The sequence below is a fragment of the Lipomyces japonicus genome, assembly GCF_038497905.1.
Source record: "Lipomyces japonicus strain CBS 7319 unplaced genomic scaffold V1514scaffold_11, whole genome shotgun sequence".
NCBI lineage: Eukaryota > Fungi > Ascomycota > Lipomycetes > Lipomycetales > Lipomycetaceae > Lipomyces > Lipomyces japonicus.
The window spans coordinates 82993-100041 of NW_027117823.1; the positions used below are offsets into that span (position 1 = coordinate 82993).

Below are 17049 nucleotides of genomic sequence, written 5' to 3' on the forward strand. Positions count from 1 at the left end.
TAAATATTAAAAATTTGAGCTTTTATAAAAATACATTGCGGAGATCAAAGCCATACAAAGTTTTGCTTTGCTGATATCGAACTTGTGCTATATTAAATTGCAAAACCAAGTCATAAAAACAGTATATTCAGACCATTAATACGCCATTGTTTAATGAGATGTGCAGGGGTGGCCTAAAATTTCTTGGTTTGTAAATGATATCAGAGTATTAGTAAATATAGCGGATCATTGAGAACGATTTTTGGCTTCGATGATGAGTCTCGAAAAAAAAATAAAAAATTAGTAGTAGATTTTTATTGTATGATTAAGTTTGAGCTTTCATTTTTTATATGATGTTGCCAACACCTGACACTACTGGCTTGGATATTTTTCAGGTGTACGAACCTGCAGAAGATTCATTTTTTTTACTGGATACGCTGGAAGAAGAGATTGCTTATTTAAGGAGACGATTAACGTCTGAATCTAGCATATTACCAACAGTTCTTGAACTTGGAGTTGGCAGTGGCGTTGTTAGTACTTTCATTCAGCAGCATGTCTTACCCAACGCAATGTTTTTTGGTACGGATTTGAATCCGCACGCATGCAAGGCTGCATTACAAACATCGGCGAACAATAACGGGACCAAATATTTTGAAGTTCTACGAACTAATTTGTGGGACGGAATAAAGCCACATTCAGTGGATTTACTATTATTTAATCCGCCATATGTTCCTGAAGAGTCGGTCCCAGATTTTGAAAAGAGCGAAAAGACAAATGATTGGCTAGATTTTGCTCTAGTGGGTGGCGAAGACGGAATGGAAATTACAAATCAAGTTCTTGATCATTTGGAAGAGATTCTCACCAAAGATACCGGTGTCGCATATATTTTGTTTTGCAGGCGGAATAAGCCCCTGCAAGTGGTCCAACGGATGAAAAAAAATGGATGGACTGCCGATTTAGTAGGAGAGCGAAAGGCAGGATGGGAACTGCTTAGCATATATAGGTTTACACAACCAACATAGCATATATTTTGTTTTCTTTGCTTGTAATATAGAGGTTTCGGCGTTTTGGGTTAACATATAAGAATGCATATACAAGCTCATGTAGGACAACATATTAGTTATTGTATAAAGTGACTTATATAATATCAACCAATAAATGCATAAATACTTCACAAAAACTTTACAAATAAACAATTTAACCACAGACCATCGGCAGAGCTCTGCAACGTGAAGTCCATGTCTCTAACAATCCATTTTCCTTAACAATTTTTTTTTCCCGTCCTCTCAAGCAAACACGTCAGCAAATATTTCATCTTCAAGAGCTTGAATATCTGGAACACCAAGTGTATATACCCGTTCATAAGTTGCAACACTCAGTTTGCTGAAAAACGTTTTCAAGTCAGTAATACTATTGATCTTTTGGCCAACCAACATCGGACGTCGAATCGAATTCTTGGTCAGCGAAATTGATGATGTATCAATCGTTAATTCAGTGCTCATCGGAACACCTAATAACACTGATAATCTATCAATCAACGGCAGAGGTGTGGCTTCCTGATTCGGGAAAACAGCCTCAGCAGTATCTTTAATAAAAAGCCATTCGTGACTATGCAATTTTAGTCAAAAAAAAAAAAAAAAAGAAAAAAAAAAAACCACTTACAGTTGAAACTCTTCTGGTTGCAAAACTAGAATCGTGTCAAGCAATTTGCAAGCAGCAAATATGCCTTGCAATTTTTCAGGCTTTAGCTTATTTGGGTCGTCTTGTGTCAAGCCGATAAACACGTCCTCCAGTTCCGTGTAAATAAATGTCCAAAAAGGATAAAGGTGCACCGGAGACGTTTTTATCAAGATCGCACGCAAGGTCAAAAACACGTCACTAAGCATGGACTCTCGTACACTAGAGTTAATCAACTCTGTCAACTTATCCAGGTTCTCCTTTAGATTTACAACAAATTGGTCTTTATCTCCAGTTACAAAGGCTAACGCAACCCGTCGTAGATTCTGACGTCGAACGACAGATTCTTGATCAGACCAACCAAACAACACGTTCGTATTAGACGAATGAGACGTGACCTTTGAAACCAATTCTGGCATTCTCTCTTTGTCATTCTTTAACCACTGCTTTAAAATATCAATCCACTTAGGACGAGAACCATTGCTAATTGTGAAAAACTTGGTATCCAAAAATGCATCAGAAACTGAAGTCTTCCACGCCTTCTGCACGCTTGATATTATAGAAATTTGATAAAGCACTTCCAAGATAGCCGGATTAGCGCTGACAGGAAAATTTTTTGATTTTACTGCCGGTGCAATGATACTAGTACCTAAAGTCGCACACGCTGCCTGAACTCTGTCTGCATCCAACAAGGCATAAGGAAGGTTAGGTACTACTCTAGCTAGTGCAATACAAAGTTCCTCTTGGGACACCTTTGGCTTAATATTTTCCGGTTTTTCCACCGGTGTCTGAGAGATTGACCCAGAAGATGTCGTCAGTTGTTGAACCGAAGGCTGACTTCGAAGCGTAGGAGTCTGTGATAGAGAACCATTCACTAACGTGCTACTTCTCGAAAGTGAAGAAATTGTCGGAGCTTGAGTTCCTCCTTCTAAATCTGTATATTTGTCATTTTCTTTATCCAGTGCAGTGGACGACTCTGAAGTGATAATTCCTGAAATTTGTCGACTTGTTACAGCAGAATTAAGTAGTTTCAAAAAGATGTCCTGTAAAGATTAGAAAAACAAACAAAAAAAAAAACTTGAAATTAAAATTCTCGATCAACATACCGCAAGTTCTTTGCGAAGTCGTTTCTGTTCTCCAAAGTTGGTTGGATCAACTTTGCGTCCCAGAGTAGAAATAAATACCAAGATGTAAGGCAAAATATGACGGTATAAGCTGATGTTCGCATAAACATCTTTCACAAATGTCGTACAATCAAGCCATATTTCTTCAATAGCATCGTTTTCCAATGATTTGATATACGCAACTAAAAACTCAATCAACTGATAATCTGTTAAATCTGTTGTTAAACTAGACCGAGTAGCTGGTTCCAAAAACGCAGGATTTATCCTGCTGTAAATCGCATTCAAGATGTATGGAAGAGTTAACTTTGGTCGTGAACCGTCTAGGACATGCAATAGTTTGAACACGGGAATGGCTCGATCAATAGCAATCAAAGTCTCCAAGCTTTCGAGAGTCTCCGAGATGTACAAACGCTCGAGAATTCTTCTGGCACGGTATTTCATTCGAGATGAGATATACATGAAAGACTCATCTGATGCAAAGTCAGGATTATTATGTGATCCCTTCACGATTTCTTCGCCCCAAAGCCATATGGAATGACATATTTTAATGCAATCTTGATAACATAACAGCACAGTCAATCGATTATTTGCCGCTGCACTTCTTGCTTGAGGAGACTCAACTGAAAATACGCCAGAAATGACGGTACCGAAAAAACCGGGTTCTGATGGAGTTTTCGGATTAACGACTTTGGATTCTTCATCAATCAACTTCTCGTGAGCAGCATTCATAATATTTTCCAGACCATGCATTAACGCAAAGAGTGCACCTTCCGAACCCGGAAGGCTGTTCGAGCCTTGTGAACTGTATACGTGCTTCAATTCATCAAAATTCTTATTAATCTGAGTGCAAAAGCATTCAACAAGAGGAATAAGTATTTGGAGCAAAACATCTGAATAAAAGGGAAGACAATCAACCAAAAATTTTACCCAGGCGTCAAGCACAGGTTGATTTTCATCTGTCGAAATACCGTCAATCAAACACTGAATCAAGCTGGATGTCGGTGAACGCACCACGGTGCCATCAAATGATTGTTGAATGTCCACGGACTCTCGCAGCTTAATAACACTATCTTTATGAACCTGCGAATTATCCACATGGTTAGTTCCGTAGTTCACCTTGAGAGTTCTAAACAAAACATCTAAAATCAAGGTCTGAGTGTAGATATCATTTCTGTGAATGTTGGAAGATAATCGAGAAGTGAGGGCTTGCTCAATCGCAATATCAGGAGAGTCCTGATTGTCAGGATTATTAAGTATGACATTAAGTAACAAAAGGGCGCCTCGAAGAACCCTAGATAAACTTTCCTGCAGCTCTTTCGAGCTGTCCTCCGGGATATCATACTTAAGGGTTTGTAGAATTACTCTGATAAAAAAACCTCTATATGTTGGATCGCCATTCTCTAATCCAATATGTTGCAATAAGTTACTTCTTGAAGCGTCGACGCTAATCATATCAGTTGCCAGCGACGCACACAGACTTGGAGGACCCATGGACAAAATATTGGTCAAGGTCTTCAAAAAATAAAGAAACAATTCCAAATCATCATTCTCACCAAATGAGTATTCTTGTCGTCTTAAAAATGGTAAGTTCAAAATTCGTGTAACTAAAATTCCGTACAGCCTATTGGTTGTCGATGTTGCACCCAGCATGTCAAGCCAAGCTAATGCCACAGTCCTTAGAGGCGAGTAAGTCTCTTCCAAAGAATCCAACATAAGTAAAAGTGGGCGGGTAAGAATAGCTTCAAAATTTGCATAATCCACACTATGCGCCCACAAATTGATAAATGCATGGCCCGCACCTGGTTTCTCATGAGCTGAAGTTACTAGGTTTGATATCGACGCTTCAATCCTGTGATCCTTGCATTTACTTTGAAGGTCCCATAACGACGTAACCGACTCGACATGAAACTTTCCCGTCGGCACTCCCAAATATTTCCAGTGCTTTGCTAGAATTAGAATCCCATATTTTGAAAATGAGTTACAAGACTTACCAATTCAGTGACGTTCCGAACTGCCAGATCAATTTCCTGACGAGTCAAGCCATTACGTTCAATTGCAGTTCCTAAGAGTCTCGTGGAGCCGTAAAGAACGTTAAATGGCACACCTTTACTAGGCACAATTCCAAGAAGAGCATTCACTAGACCTTCATTTCTCCAAGTAGTTTCTCCCGGGATTTTTAACAATAAATTAACCACCACAAGAGAAGCTTCACCTGCACTTGGATCAAGTTCATTTAATGCTGAAGTTGCATATTCAGCCGTGGCCGTCAATAAGATCCATGTAAGGGTTGATGGCAAAAAAGGCGGAGTTGATGCATCGTCAGCTGAACGCTGGTAAAAAATGGCAATTTTTTCAAGAATTTTCTCTGGTTCAAACACAGTCAATTCAGTCTTAGCAGACGGAAGGAGTGCTCTTGCTGGAATTGCGTCAAAAACTTCTGAAAGAAGCTGAAGCCAAATTTTCTTCTCAGCAGGAGTTGAGAGACGTTTTTGGATGATAAATAATGTAACCACGATCAATGGCAAGTGAACAATGATCATTTCCTCCTCTCTAACGTTAAAAGTTCTAAAAATGAATAAAAGAAGCTCCAAATCCTGATCCTTTGTAATTAGCTTGAAACCATCAGCCCATATAGTGTTGGCCTCAACACCGTCAAAGAATGCACTCGCACTTTTCAAGACTTCTTGATAATGCGCATCAGATTCTGCCTCACTTTTGTATCTTCGTACGCTTTTCACGATCGGTATTAAAACTTCTGGAACGACTAAAGACCCAACTTCCCACCTGTCCATTAAACTAAGAGAAATTCTAAACGGCTTTGCACGAGCAACAGGGTCTTTGGAAGTAGACGATATGAGCTCGTTTAATCCCGATATTAAATAGTCTAAGCCATATGATTTAATGTATTCCAACCGCCTTAGCCCCGGAGAAATGCCAGTGTCGGATGCTGCTGCCAGTTGCTCATGTGTTGGTTCTGGTCCCAATAGCCATGCCCAAAGGCGGCGATTTAGTGACATATCCCTGCGCAAGACGACCGATGATGCGGATACTATTAAAATTGTCAGGTCACGAGAACTCACAAGTTTTTGCGCTACGCCACTCTGAAGTTGCAAATTACGAACAAGTACTTCTAAAAAACCTCGCTGAACCAAAACTTGTTCGTCTTCTAAGCCTCTTCCAAGAGCACGTACTAACAATCCTGGTTCCGGGGTGACTAATGCCTTTAATTCTGGACTAAGACTGTTTAAAACCTCATCTTTTGACCCATTATTGTGCACTAAGCTTAATGATGGCAGCTTTCTGGTCGCATAAATAACGGCACCTAATCTTCGGTCTTCAGAACTGAGCACCACTAAAAAGAAGCACTGCCAAAAATATTCATCATCATTAACATGATACCTAAATTTATCGATTAATGATAACGTATCCAGGAACGATTCACTGGTCTCGTCATCAATTCCAGGTAACAAAGCCAGAAGCAGTGGCCTAAAAATTGGACGCAATGATGCTGCCGGAAGTGGGAGGACATTTCTCTCTAAAATATGAAGAAGATGTGGCTAACGTAAAATTAGAATCATCTCGCAAAAGCGTGTCTTGTGCCTGTGAACTTGCCTTGACATTAATACTAGCATATGCCATCAACGGTAGCAATCCCGGAATCCAGATTTGCAGTTGCCGACTTAATCCGTCTTGCTGCAAAACCAAATAAATGATAGTAAGTAAATAATGAAAAGAATCCACTATCGAATTATATAACTCACACCAATGGCTTTAAATACTACTCCGTATAACTCAAGCGCTTTTTGATGAACTCCGGAAGGCAAGTTGGGATGCAAGGATTGGGCAAGCCTATTAGAGATAATAGACGCGTATGGTATGTCTTCCGAAGTATGTGATTGTAATGCCTGTCAAAACACCGAAGTTAATAAATAAATAAACGATTTTAATTCAAACACGTTATCACTCACGCGTAGCAACTTGCCCAGGAACGATATATAATCCGCCCACTCTTCAACGCTTTCAAAAAGCGCCAATGCTTTATCTATATTTGCTGCATACCGTCTGTATTTAGGATCTTTCTTTTTCAGAGCTATATAAAACATCAGTTAGCGTATTGAATGATCGATTGAGAGGTAACTGAGTAAGACAATAGCAGGCCCTCCGTCAAAATCCACTCCGAGTCAACGTAATCAGGAACGGATGGAATCAAAGTCGTAAAAACAAAAAGCAGCAAGCAAACATACAGTCATCTGATTTAAAAGACATAAACGGAAGCGGGGAGATTGTTTGTAATATCGAAGCGGCAGTTGGAGGAGTGGGTCCCATGCTCACAGATGTAGACGCGATGGAACCGATTTATTGACGGGGTATTATTGTCTGCGTCAACGTATAGTAGCCCTATAGACTTTAACAACAACAAAAAAAGCCTGCCAAAAACTAATAATGCCTTTTCCGTAAGACTAAAATTAGAAAAAAAAAGATATACAACGAAATAAGCAATTTAGCTTGCCACAGAGTTGAATTGTGTGCTGATATATGGGTGACAAATGTCTTTCGCGACTGCCAGGGAGAATAGCGACAAACACAACGCTGCTTATCGGTTTTGTCAATGCGCGATGGTTTCGCCCTAGCCCAGACGATTATAGAACTGCTTCAGGATGGAGTAAGTAAGCATCTATACAAATGCGTGGTAATAAAATAATTATGAAATAGTTATTTGCTTTTCAAAATTACTGGATCTCTATGGTTATTTCTTGCGGATACATTGTTTCTGTCGTTTGGTGAACAGTTAATGAAGCTCACTGAATCTTACACTAATTTTGGACCAGGAGTTAGCGAAACCGGGTTTAATGACCACACATCTAAAGCATTGTATATTAACATATCAATATTTCCAAGGTGGCATTGCGATTAGTTTTAGCTCATTCAACAGTAATTTATATAGTGCAAGCCGGGGTTAAAAAAAAAATAAAAAACATATCGCAGACCAAGCAGCCTAAATGGCTGAGAACGTGCTTTTACCGGAGAGCAAAGCGGACGACAATCCGGATGATACTTTACACGTGCCGACAGTTTTATCACCAGGTCCAATTACTGGGTTGCCGTTAGCATTAATAGATGATTATATACTTTCTCCGGATGCATTGAGTGTTGCATCACGGTCATCGTCACCAATTTCGTCAGTAAGCCCAACGTCTGCTCACCAGCTCAATTCATCAGACTTGGTTGGGTTTTCAAAGGCTTTCCCACTGCGGTTGCAAGGGAAAACAACGACAGGTTTGGCCACGGCTGCTAGTGCTACCACGGCTGCAACTTCTACGGTGGTAACTGCAATCTCGACATCTTCACCAGCCGCATCCGTTTCTTCATCGACCGCATCGTCGACGCCGACACTGTCTTCAGATACCACTCGCTTGCATTCATCAGGTAAAAGGATGCCTGATATTAAATCAGTATTGGACAAGATTCTTCATCAACAAGATCCGTTTGCCAAGCTAAGAGCATCTTTCAATAATTCTTTTATTGAGACTGATATCGATGATGATTCTGTAACCGTGTTTGACGATTACGATTTAGACGATGAAGAAGAAGACAAAGAGGACGATGAGATGGAAGAATTTTTGCGACAGAAGAAGCAGTTTTTTGTATTATCATTTGCGGGAAAGCCCGTATTTTCGGTTTACGGGTCAGACAATTTAATATCAGCTCATATGGGAGTTATTCAGGCACTTGTTGCTGGGTTTGAACAACCATCAGACAATTTCAATCCTGACACCAGTCCTGATACGTTAAAATTTTTTACTGCTGGAACAACGACATTCGTCGTGAGCGTTGAGAACCCACTGATTCTTGTCGCCGTCAGCAAGTTGGGAGAAACCGAGAGTCAACTAAGAACCCAATTAGATGCTTTACATACGCAATTACTTTCGGCTCTAACTAAGGCACAAATTGTTAAAGTATTTACGGGCCGGACAAATTTTGATTTAAGAAAGTTATTTGACGAGAAATTTATGCGTTCGTTGGCACGCGAGATGATTCTTGGCTCGCCGGCTATTTTGCTTAACTCTATTGAATGCCTTCGTCTCAGGAATACAGTTCGTGAACGAATAAACGCAACCCTTTTGAAACAAAGGACTTCGTCATTATTATATGGTTTGCTGATTGCGGATGGAAGATTAGTTAGTGTTATACGACCAAAACAACATAGTTTACACCCGCCAGGTAAATAATCTTAATTGTGACATTTTTGGCCGCATATTAACATAGGATTGATTTTTTTTTAATTAGATTTACAAGTTATATTCTCTATGCTCTTCCATACTAACACGTTTCAAGACGGAAGAGAACATTGGATACCACTGTGTTTGCCCAAGTTTAACAACAAAGGTTTCTTGCATGCATATATTGTATTTTTTCGGCCCAAAATTGCATTGGTTTTAATTAGCGCGAGCAGGGATTCATTTTACGAACATTCTACCGCAAAAGAATTAATTGTCAATGACTTGGAAGAAGACGATTGCATCCTTCCTATTGAAAATGCCGTCAAAATTTGCAGATATAGAACGGCTGATATTGGAGCTCCGGCGATTCAACATTTCCTGTTTAAGTCTCGGCAGAACGTGCAATTTACGATGCCCAATTATGAACCTCATTACCCAACCAGAAAAGCACAGCATGATCTTATGTGCTTGTATCGGCGTCTTCATGCTGCGATTCATACCAAACATACACATCTCAAGGTGTTGTACATCAGCCGTGGCAATGCGATCGCTCTGGCATGGGCGACGCGACAATTTGAAATATACTGCGTGGCTAGTGCAGATACGCCGAAAGCTACACTGGCGCATGGCATGGATATCATTATTGCGTGGATTAAACGTGAAGAAAGTAGACTGTTTATTACTAATGGCGCGGTAAGTACAATTTTTTTTTTTCAAGTGAATAGACTCTACTGCGTTACTCCTTCGCACGAACCTTGAATATTAATTTGATTCTTGTATTTTAGGTGTTCTAAGATATATTTTTAATCAATTACGAAATAGAATCTTATTAAGCAGTCAACTGTTTGGTTTTACTTTATTTTTTGGGTTATATTTAGCATTTCGTCTTATACATATAGAGGAAGTTTGACTGATTTTTGGTTCTTGTATATATATATACATTGCAAGTCGGGTTGGGTTCATTTCATAATTTTGGCGTTTTGTATTTCTCTGTATGGTAGACTTTTTTAAAAACCCGTTTATAATGCTAGACGTTCAAATTGCTTGTAATATTATATCTATACTAAATTGTTTCCACCGACGACTTCAATCAAGCAATAATAGTGTTTTTGTTTTTGCCCTTTATGGGAAATTACCGCTTTTGGAACAAATTGATTTGCCCGGAACAACGACGAGCGAGTCGTATTACGCACTTTCAAGTTGTTTGATCAGACTCGAAGAAATAATATTCAAAAGTCAGCTTGCCAATTGCCAAATAAACAATATTTTTTTTCGCTCTTTTATTTTCGTTCGGATCAATTTTTTTTTTTTTGTTTTTGAGGAAGAAAGAGCTTAATCGAATGACCTCCCGGTTCTTTTTCTCTCGATTTGCAAAATCATGGCGTGAACGCAAAAATCAAATTATTTATGCAAGCAAGGCCACGTTAATAGCAGCAACATGGGTTCCGGTTGTCGCATATTTCGCTAATCATGTTGTTTGGATTGGCGTGATTGATGGTGCTTCAATGACGTGAGTAAAAAATAAAATAAAAAATAAAGCAATGAAGCATTTTAACATGTCACGTTGAGGAACATAAATATTACAGGCCAACATTGAACCCAGAATCTAATGGATTAATACGCGATATTGCATTGTTATGGAAATTTGGCAGCAATAATTATAACACATACAAGCGAGGAGATATCGTGGTGTTACGGTATATTACTTGCTTCTTTACTTTTTTGATATTGTATTGCTGCCGCGTTTATATGTGATACTAACAAGCATGACAATGAAAGAAATCCAAGAGATCCCGAATCATCAGTGGTAAAGCGAATTCTTGCTTTCGAAGGCGAGACGGTTCGGACCCGATTCCCATACCCGGAATCAACTTGTACAGTACCAGAACGACATTTATGGATCGAAGGAGATAATATTCATTCAATTGATAGTAATACTTATGGACCTGTGAGTAAAAACCAAAAAAAAAAAAAAATTAAAAGAAAGTTTCAAAGCATGGTCTTTGTTTTATTTTTGTATCAAGCAAATGAACTAATTAATTTGATTGTTCGGTTGTTTATTTTGCAATTTTTATAGGTTCCACATCGGTTAGTTGATGGAAAAGTTACTCGAATTCTCTTTCCTTTTGATCGAATTGGTCCAGTTTCGGCAACTGGAGGTAGAAATCCAAAGGCTGCTGTAGTGGATATTCATAAAGAATGGAACAGGCTTAGTTAGTAATTAATGATAACGAAGTAACTATATAACATGTAAACAGTGGTAGTTATCGTTGAAATCATTTTTGTCTAACTATATGATTACATCTGCAAAGTTCCAGTGGGAGATTAAGACGATTCCTAAAACAAATAACTTACGAAACTGAAGTGTTACAATGCATGTTAGATTTAACTATCAATAAAAATAGATTTGAAACTCGGAGGTAAAATGAACCTCCCTTGAATCTTAGTTTTCATACATTCTGTGCAATGTGCCGCCATGTGCCGCCATGTGCCGCCATGTATATTATGCGCAGCCCGTGTATTGGTTCATGATCTCGTTTAGTGAATTGGCTTAGCGCATATATTCCACCTCCTCCGAGGTCACTATACCATTCAGCAAAATGGCATGTTGTTAAACCATATGCGTGAAATATTTCTGAATCAGTCTTTTCTAGCTCTGTAATAGTTGTCCAACGGACTACTAGATCGAATTATCTACGCCAAATTGGAACACATATGCGACTGTCAATAACTAGCAGCTCTGTATATGTAAACTGTTCATTACCTCATTTCGTTTAAGAAGTTGGTCTCTAGGCTTTATCATGGCACTTTTATCAACATGATTGCGACTTTTGTGAACATTTTTGTTTCTTGGGAGAGTTGGGGGGGGGGGGGGGACGTGCACTGTTACCGAACAGGTGCGTAACAATTTTTTTTATCTGCAACTTTCTTGTCGATCGTTTCCATTGCCCACATGGGACAAAAGAAAAGTGCTCGAAAATATTTAAAATAGGTATGATGTAAGAATTACTTCCATTTTACGTCTTCTCTCAGCTGGAAAAGTTGAAAATAATGAAAGTTCATGAATGAGCGACCTCAGTTCTAGAAAGTGTTTTTTTGTCAACGAAGATATATACAATTTCCATTGCACACATGGTATACAAAAAGATACAAAAAAAAAAATTGCAATACAGTATTAATAAATGAGATATGCTTGTAAGGTTTCTTTTATTTTACGTCCTCTTTCAGCTTGCGGTGGCTGAAATTATTGAAGATCCATGATCGACTCCAGTCCAGTTCGTCAACAAAGATATATGTATAAATTTTTAAAAGTATATAAACCTGGCAATCAAATATTGTTATCAAATTCTAATTTTTTTTTAGCAAACAATGTTGCATAAATCATCAGGAACCGGTGCTGCATGACAATTACCGTGCTGTTCAATTTCGCAAAACTTTTTTTTCGGTGAGTTTACATATATATCACCCTTTTAAGCAGATGTGAATCAATTCAAGACTACCTTAATTGGTGATTAATTATTTATCCTGTTTGATATTGCTTTTGCGGTCGCATGACATAAGTAAGTATCTCTAAATCAAGTAAGCTTATTTTGGATTGTTATGGGTTATATCGAAAGCATATTACTTTAACAAGTACAAACATTGATCAGATAGACGAAACATGAAATTCATTAAAAGCAAATAAAGTAAAGAAAAATGGAGGTATGAATAATGGTATACAGATTTGGCGATAACAAGATACCATATAGAAATATATAACTAGTGGCAACTCTTTGTCTTTGTGTCCCCAGTTCGACAGTCATAATCAACAGTTACGCAAGAATAGTGTTTATTTTTTTTAATTTTTAAAATTGTTCACATATTGCAATCTGATGAATAACATGAACGAGCTGTTTTTTTCTGAGCGGAAGAAAAAATTAGGAGAAACTGAAAGGTATTTGGTTTACAAGAACGATTTCAATTCAATTAAATATGGCGAAATTGAACCGCAACCGTTGTTGAAAGGAAAGGAAAGGAAAAAAAAAAAAAAGGCGAGCAGATAAACTTTGCGAATCTCATTTAATACCTAAATAAAATACGCCCGCCTCTCACACACATTCATGTCGCACTCAAACTATACAATTAATTACAGACCTCAATTTTAATTAATAATCCAATAATCCTGATAATTATTTTTTTAATAGAACTAAAAATATGTCATTTAATTGCAAAAAAAAAAAAAATAAGATAAAAGGTCGATTGCATTGTTACATGTTCATTAAAAAGAAGCTATTGTCAAGCCTATTGGAACAATAAAAATAAAGAGGACTGAATTGCATAGGTTTCATTTTCGTCGTGTGATACGATACATAAACGTGCACCAAGACCGTAGTACCCTTAAAAAGGAATATCCTAGAATATTATGAATTTACAATATGTATCTTTATTATTTTTGTATTTAGAAATTAATTTTGATAAAATACATTTGTTTTCAAATGGGAACCTGGTTATATACGACAACTGGAATCAGTAATACATGACTAATTTCGATCTGATGTTATATACCTGTGATTCCAAATCGGATGCCGCGCACGTTCGGCAGAACAACGTGCAGCGAATCAGCGATACAAATATAACCGAGCCAAGATATCTATCTATGTACGTATCCTTCACCAAGCGCACAGATAAAAAAAACTAAATCCATATGGCTGATCCATTTACGTAATGAAGCTATAATACATCCAAAATCCAAAATCAAAAACATACTAGATATTCTATCATGTAAATAGTTGGTACCAAATAAATGTCGGCAATTTATGCAATCAATTTGTTTTAAATATTCTGGGCTAATTAAATGATGTAATGCTGAGGTCTCATTATGAAACGAAAGGTAAAAAAGGCGAACTCAAAATACTGAAACGAAAATAACATATAAATGACTTGCTTAAATAATTATACACATAATAATACACGTAATATTATGCACAAAATATGTGACGGCGTAATTATAATTTAAAAATTAATTGAACCAGGGGGGGTGTCAGGAACGTGATACAAATGGGTATATACATCACATTCTTTTTTTTTGATATCGCATCGGCTCCGAGAGAATGATGGCGTACGACAATTTGGCAACGGTGATACCCATGGTATGTACTACATATAACATGTGTATATCAATGAATGATGAATAGGTAATACATATAACTAGTTATATAGATCACCGCTTTTATTTTTCTTTTCTCTGCGCTAGATCGATTTTAAAAAATCCAAATTTTGCAATCTACCAATCAATAGCATTTTAAATATCTTTCACATTTTGTATTTATATCATTGCTTTGTATATAATGAATTGGAATACCTAGATAAACCTCGTGAGTTTTTTCAATGATAAGAAGGCAGAATGTGGGTACTACCATGTAGAGTACCCCGTACCATTTTTCAGACCGGGTAAAGTTATAAGTGGATAGGGTTTACAACAAACGAGCAGCGTGTTTTATGCCGCTCTCCACCAAAATTCTTTTGGTTCTCCCGTTTTGAAAAAAGAACAAAATAACTTCCATGATGTATTATTACATACAAGAAGCTAGTGAGGATTTATTTTATAGACCATTTTCTTATTTATTAAATATATTACAAATCAAAAGAAAACAATATTTTCAAGAACGGGTTGAATTTTAATGATTTGTGTGCAAGATTTTAATTCGGGCTTAACAAATTTCGTACGTCAAGATTACGAACGGAGGCAAGTTAGTTCGGGTGATGCAACTTTTGCGTCATGGCAAATGTTAAATGAACACTTTATCAACGTATCAAATGTTTACGTACTTGGATATATGACAATACGAAACAAGATCCTGGCCAATAAATTTTATACAGCCAGCATTACGTACTATACGCTTGTATTTATCCCATTCTATACAATGTATATTTGCGAAGGTGAGCTTGTACGCTTGTTATTACATATATATATATATATATATATATATATACGCCGAAAATGGAAACTTCCATTACGCTGGACTGTGCTTTTTTCTAATTTGGCAGAGGGGCTTTGACAATTGCGAACCATTATATCGTCATGGACATAATATCATATCGAACAATTAATCAATTGTATAATTTACCAGGCAATAAATAGTATATAACATGGTTTAACAACACTGTAGAGGAATAAAATGTATGCCAGAAAACAAAATACAATAATAATAAAAGTAAGGGCCCTTTCTTTCATCGGATTTAACCAAACGTTTCGGCACATATTTTTTCACGTTTATACTTTTTCTAATATTAAACTTTAACAATTATAGACTATAATGCAAAATGCACGCATGCCGTAAGCTCCCCTTGATATATATATTTTCAAAATTGAGATAATATCAAAAACTATGATAATATTTCTTTCACAATCTCAACATTTTGTCATCAAAATTGAAAAAAAATTATATACCAAATATTCCGGAGACCAAGTTATTAATGACCAAGTTATCACATTCAATGACAGTGATTGTAAACTTTAAACGTTCCGCGATTTTTTTTTTTTTCGATTAACAAAGTGATTGCATAAACTAACCAGAAATCAGAATAAAATGCATTTACGCACGTGGCGAAATGAAAACTGAATAATATGGAAAACTCACGTTCAGAATTTTCATGCGTAAAAAAGATTAACCCATTGCTTTTGATAAGTGTGACCACTTAGTTGCGTTTACATATACCTGAAGTAGAATTATTTTTGGTTGACATTTTCGGAACAACGTTTTATAAGAAGCAGAAAAAACAACTAATTTTAATTTTTCATAAAAACTTAAAAGTTGCTCAATTATTAAACTAAGAATATAAAACGGAAAAAAAAAACCTTGCTTGTTTGCGGCTTCCCCTTTTTAAAAATATGTATGTATTTGTATGTATCATACGTTTTGCATTATTTTACGGACAATATTATTAAAAATATTACGCATGTGATGGCCTGAGTTTTTTTAAAATCTTGGAGACTAGTGTGAGTAAGTGGTTATATAACCACCCTTCGTTATTTTTACAAGAAATCAGGGCACGAAGCAAAGGCATCACGCGGTGCTTCATGCGTTGTTATCAGAAAGGACCATTTATTGAACATGGGGAATAGTATATACCGCAAATAGAATTATTGTAAATTTTTAACTGGGTTTAAGAAGCGAGACCGTTGAAACTGTTAATTGTATAACGAACGTTATATGCAAATCTATGGAACGCTATGCGATTGGTTGAGCGTTTGAGATGCGCGTGTAACGGCTTTTTAGTTTTGTTTAGTATACTCTCTTGCAGTATTTCTCCCTTACAATTTGTAATTACTAATACTTATGAAAACTTCACATGCTGTTTATATATACGGAATTTTGTGAAAAAAAAAAAATGAAGAAAAAAAGATAATCTATAAAGCATCACACATGAATTTATGCGGCAAATGCCGAGAAAAAAATAAAAGTTTAAAAAAAAATTGGCGTGATTTTTACTTTTTTAATTTTTTTTTTTTTTGACACGCATCGCAATAACTTTTATAAACTTTAATTATTATAGTTTTCTTTATCATGTAAATATATTTGGTTTTGTAAATTATACTGCGAATTAAGAATTTATTAAAAGTTAAAACGTTCAATATGGATGGATATATATAACTTACATGTAATATTAATTATCATTAAAAACCTGCACGTTGATATGCAAGCCACGAACTTCTAGTTTACATTAGTTATTTCAATCACATGTTACATGAAAAAAAAAAAAAATAAATTATACGAATACGTTATCAATTAGGAGAAAGGAAGTGGAATTGTGTGTACATGCCAACATGGCAGACCAAACAAACCCTACTTTATTTGTTCAGCCGCCAAATTCAATGGCCATATCGGCGTTTTTGAATTTATATAGTCGAACGTTGATCTGGAAAAACTTGCAACATTGATGCGGCGAGTCCATGCGTTTCAGTTGGTTGCTTTAAAAAAAAAATCAACATAACACCATTTATTACGAAATTACCTAAAATTAGGCTACGCAATTTCTCAATGCAAGATATAGTTAGCAGAATTAAT

General features: G+C 36.6%; 5 protein-coding genes across 5 annotated transcripts; 4 read left to right on the plus strand and 1 right to left on the minus strand.

Moving 5' to 3' along the window:
- The first annotated feature begins 19 nt into the window (after positions 1–19).
- On the plus strand, positions 20–1144 carry V1514DRAFT_328037 (S-adenosyl-L-methionine-dependent methyltransferase). The gene has a single exon (XM_066927094.1). The coding sequence runs from the start codon at positions 330–332 to the stop codon at positions 999–1001; it is 672 nt and encodes a 223-aa protein (XP_066784367.1). The 5' UTR covers positions 20–329; the 3' UTR covers positions 1002–1144.
- V1514DRAFT_328040 (Dopey, N-terminal-domain-containing protein) lies at positions 1017–7434 on the minus strand. The gene is made up of 8 exons (XM_066927095.1): positions 7025–7434; positions 6749–6870; positions 6542–6685; positions 6393–6473; positions 4772–6337; positions 2763–4721; positions 1642–2699; positions 1017–1587 (listed from the first exon to the last, which is right to left on the minus strand). Exons 1-8 carry the CDS (start codon positions 7104–7106, stop codon positions 1266–1268), a joined length of 5334 nt encoding a protein of 1777 aa, XP_066784368.1. The 5' UTR covers positions 7107–7434; the 3' UTR covers positions 1017–1265.
- V1514DRAFT_328042 (trafficking protein Mon1-domain-containing protein) lies at positions 7426–10057 on the plus strand. The gene is made up of 3 exons (XM_066927096.1): positions 7426–9002; positions 9069–9694; positions 9787–10057. Exons 1-3 carry the CDS (start codon positions 7781–7783, stop codon positions 9793–9795), a joined length of 1857 nt encoding a protein of 618 aa, XP_066784369.1. The 5' UTR covers positions 7426–7780; the 3' UTR covers positions 9796–10057.
- Positions 10058–11440, plus strand: V1514DRAFT_328043 (peptidase S24/S26A/S26B/S26C). Its single transcript, XM_066927097.1, has 4 exons — positions 10058–10511; positions 10588–10698; positions 10781–10949; positions 11079–11440. Exons 1-4 carry the CDS (start codon positions 10342–10344, stop codon positions 11217–11219), a joined length of 591 nt encoding a protein of 196 aa, XP_066784370.1. The 5' UTR covers positions 10058–10341; the 3' UTR covers positions 11220–11440.
- A 3157-nt stretch (positions 11441–14597) lies between these two features.
- On the plus strand, positions 14598–15161 carry V1514DRAFT_328053 (uncharacterized protein). The gene has a single exon (XM_066927098.1). It carries the CDS (start codon positions 14662–14664, stop codon positions 15037–15039), a length of 378 nt encoding a protein of 125 aa, XP_066784371.1. The 5' UTR covers positions 14598–14661; the 3' UTR covers positions 15040–15161.
- Positions 15162–17049: the final 1888 nt, after the last annotated feature.

Excerpts from the sequence above, each read along its gene's own strand:
- V1514DRAFT_328053 (XM_066927098.1), top strand. The coding sequence starts at position 14,662 with ATGATTTGTGTGCAAGATTTTAATTCGGGCTTAACAAATTTCGTACGT.
- V1514DRAFT_328042 (XM_066927096.1), top strand. The coding sequence starts at position 7,781 with ATGGCTGAGAACGTGCTTTTACCGGAGAGCAAAGCGGACGACAATCCG. Across the intron at positions 9,003-9,068 it reads ACATAGTTTACACCCGCCAG|ATTTACAAGTTATATTCTCT; the intron begins GTAAATAATCTT and ends TTTTTTAATTAG.
- V1514DRAFT_328043 (XM_066927097.1), top strand. The coding sequence starts at position 10,342 with ATGACCTCCCGGTTCTTTTTCTCTCGATTTGCAAAATCATGGCGTGAA. Across the intron at positions 10,512-10,587 it reads ATTGATGGTGCTTCAATGAC|GCCAACATTGAACCCAGAAT; the intron begins GTGAGTAAAAAA and ends TAAATATTACAG. Across the intron at positions 10,950-11,078 it reads ATAGTAATACTTATGGACCT|GTTCCACATCGGTTAGTTGA; the intron begins GTGAGTAAAAAC and ends CAATTTTTATAG.
- V1514DRAFT_328040 (XM_066927095.1), bottom strand. The coding sequence starts at position 7,106 with ATGGGACCCACTCCTCCAACTGCCGCTTCGATATTACAAACAATCTCC. Across the intron at positions 6,474-6,541 it reads TAGTATTTAAAGCCATTGGT|CAAGACGGATTAAGTCGGCA; the intron begins GTGAGTTATATA and ends TTGGTTTTGCAG. Across the intron at positions 6,338-6,392 it reads ATGCTAGTATTAATGTCAAG|CCACATCTTCTTCATATTTT; the intron begins GCAAGTTCACAG and ends ATTTTACGTTAG.
- V1514DRAFT_328037 (XM_066927094.1), top strand. The coding sequence starts at position 330 with ATGATGTTGCCAACACCTGACACTACTGGCTTGGATATTTTTCAGGTG.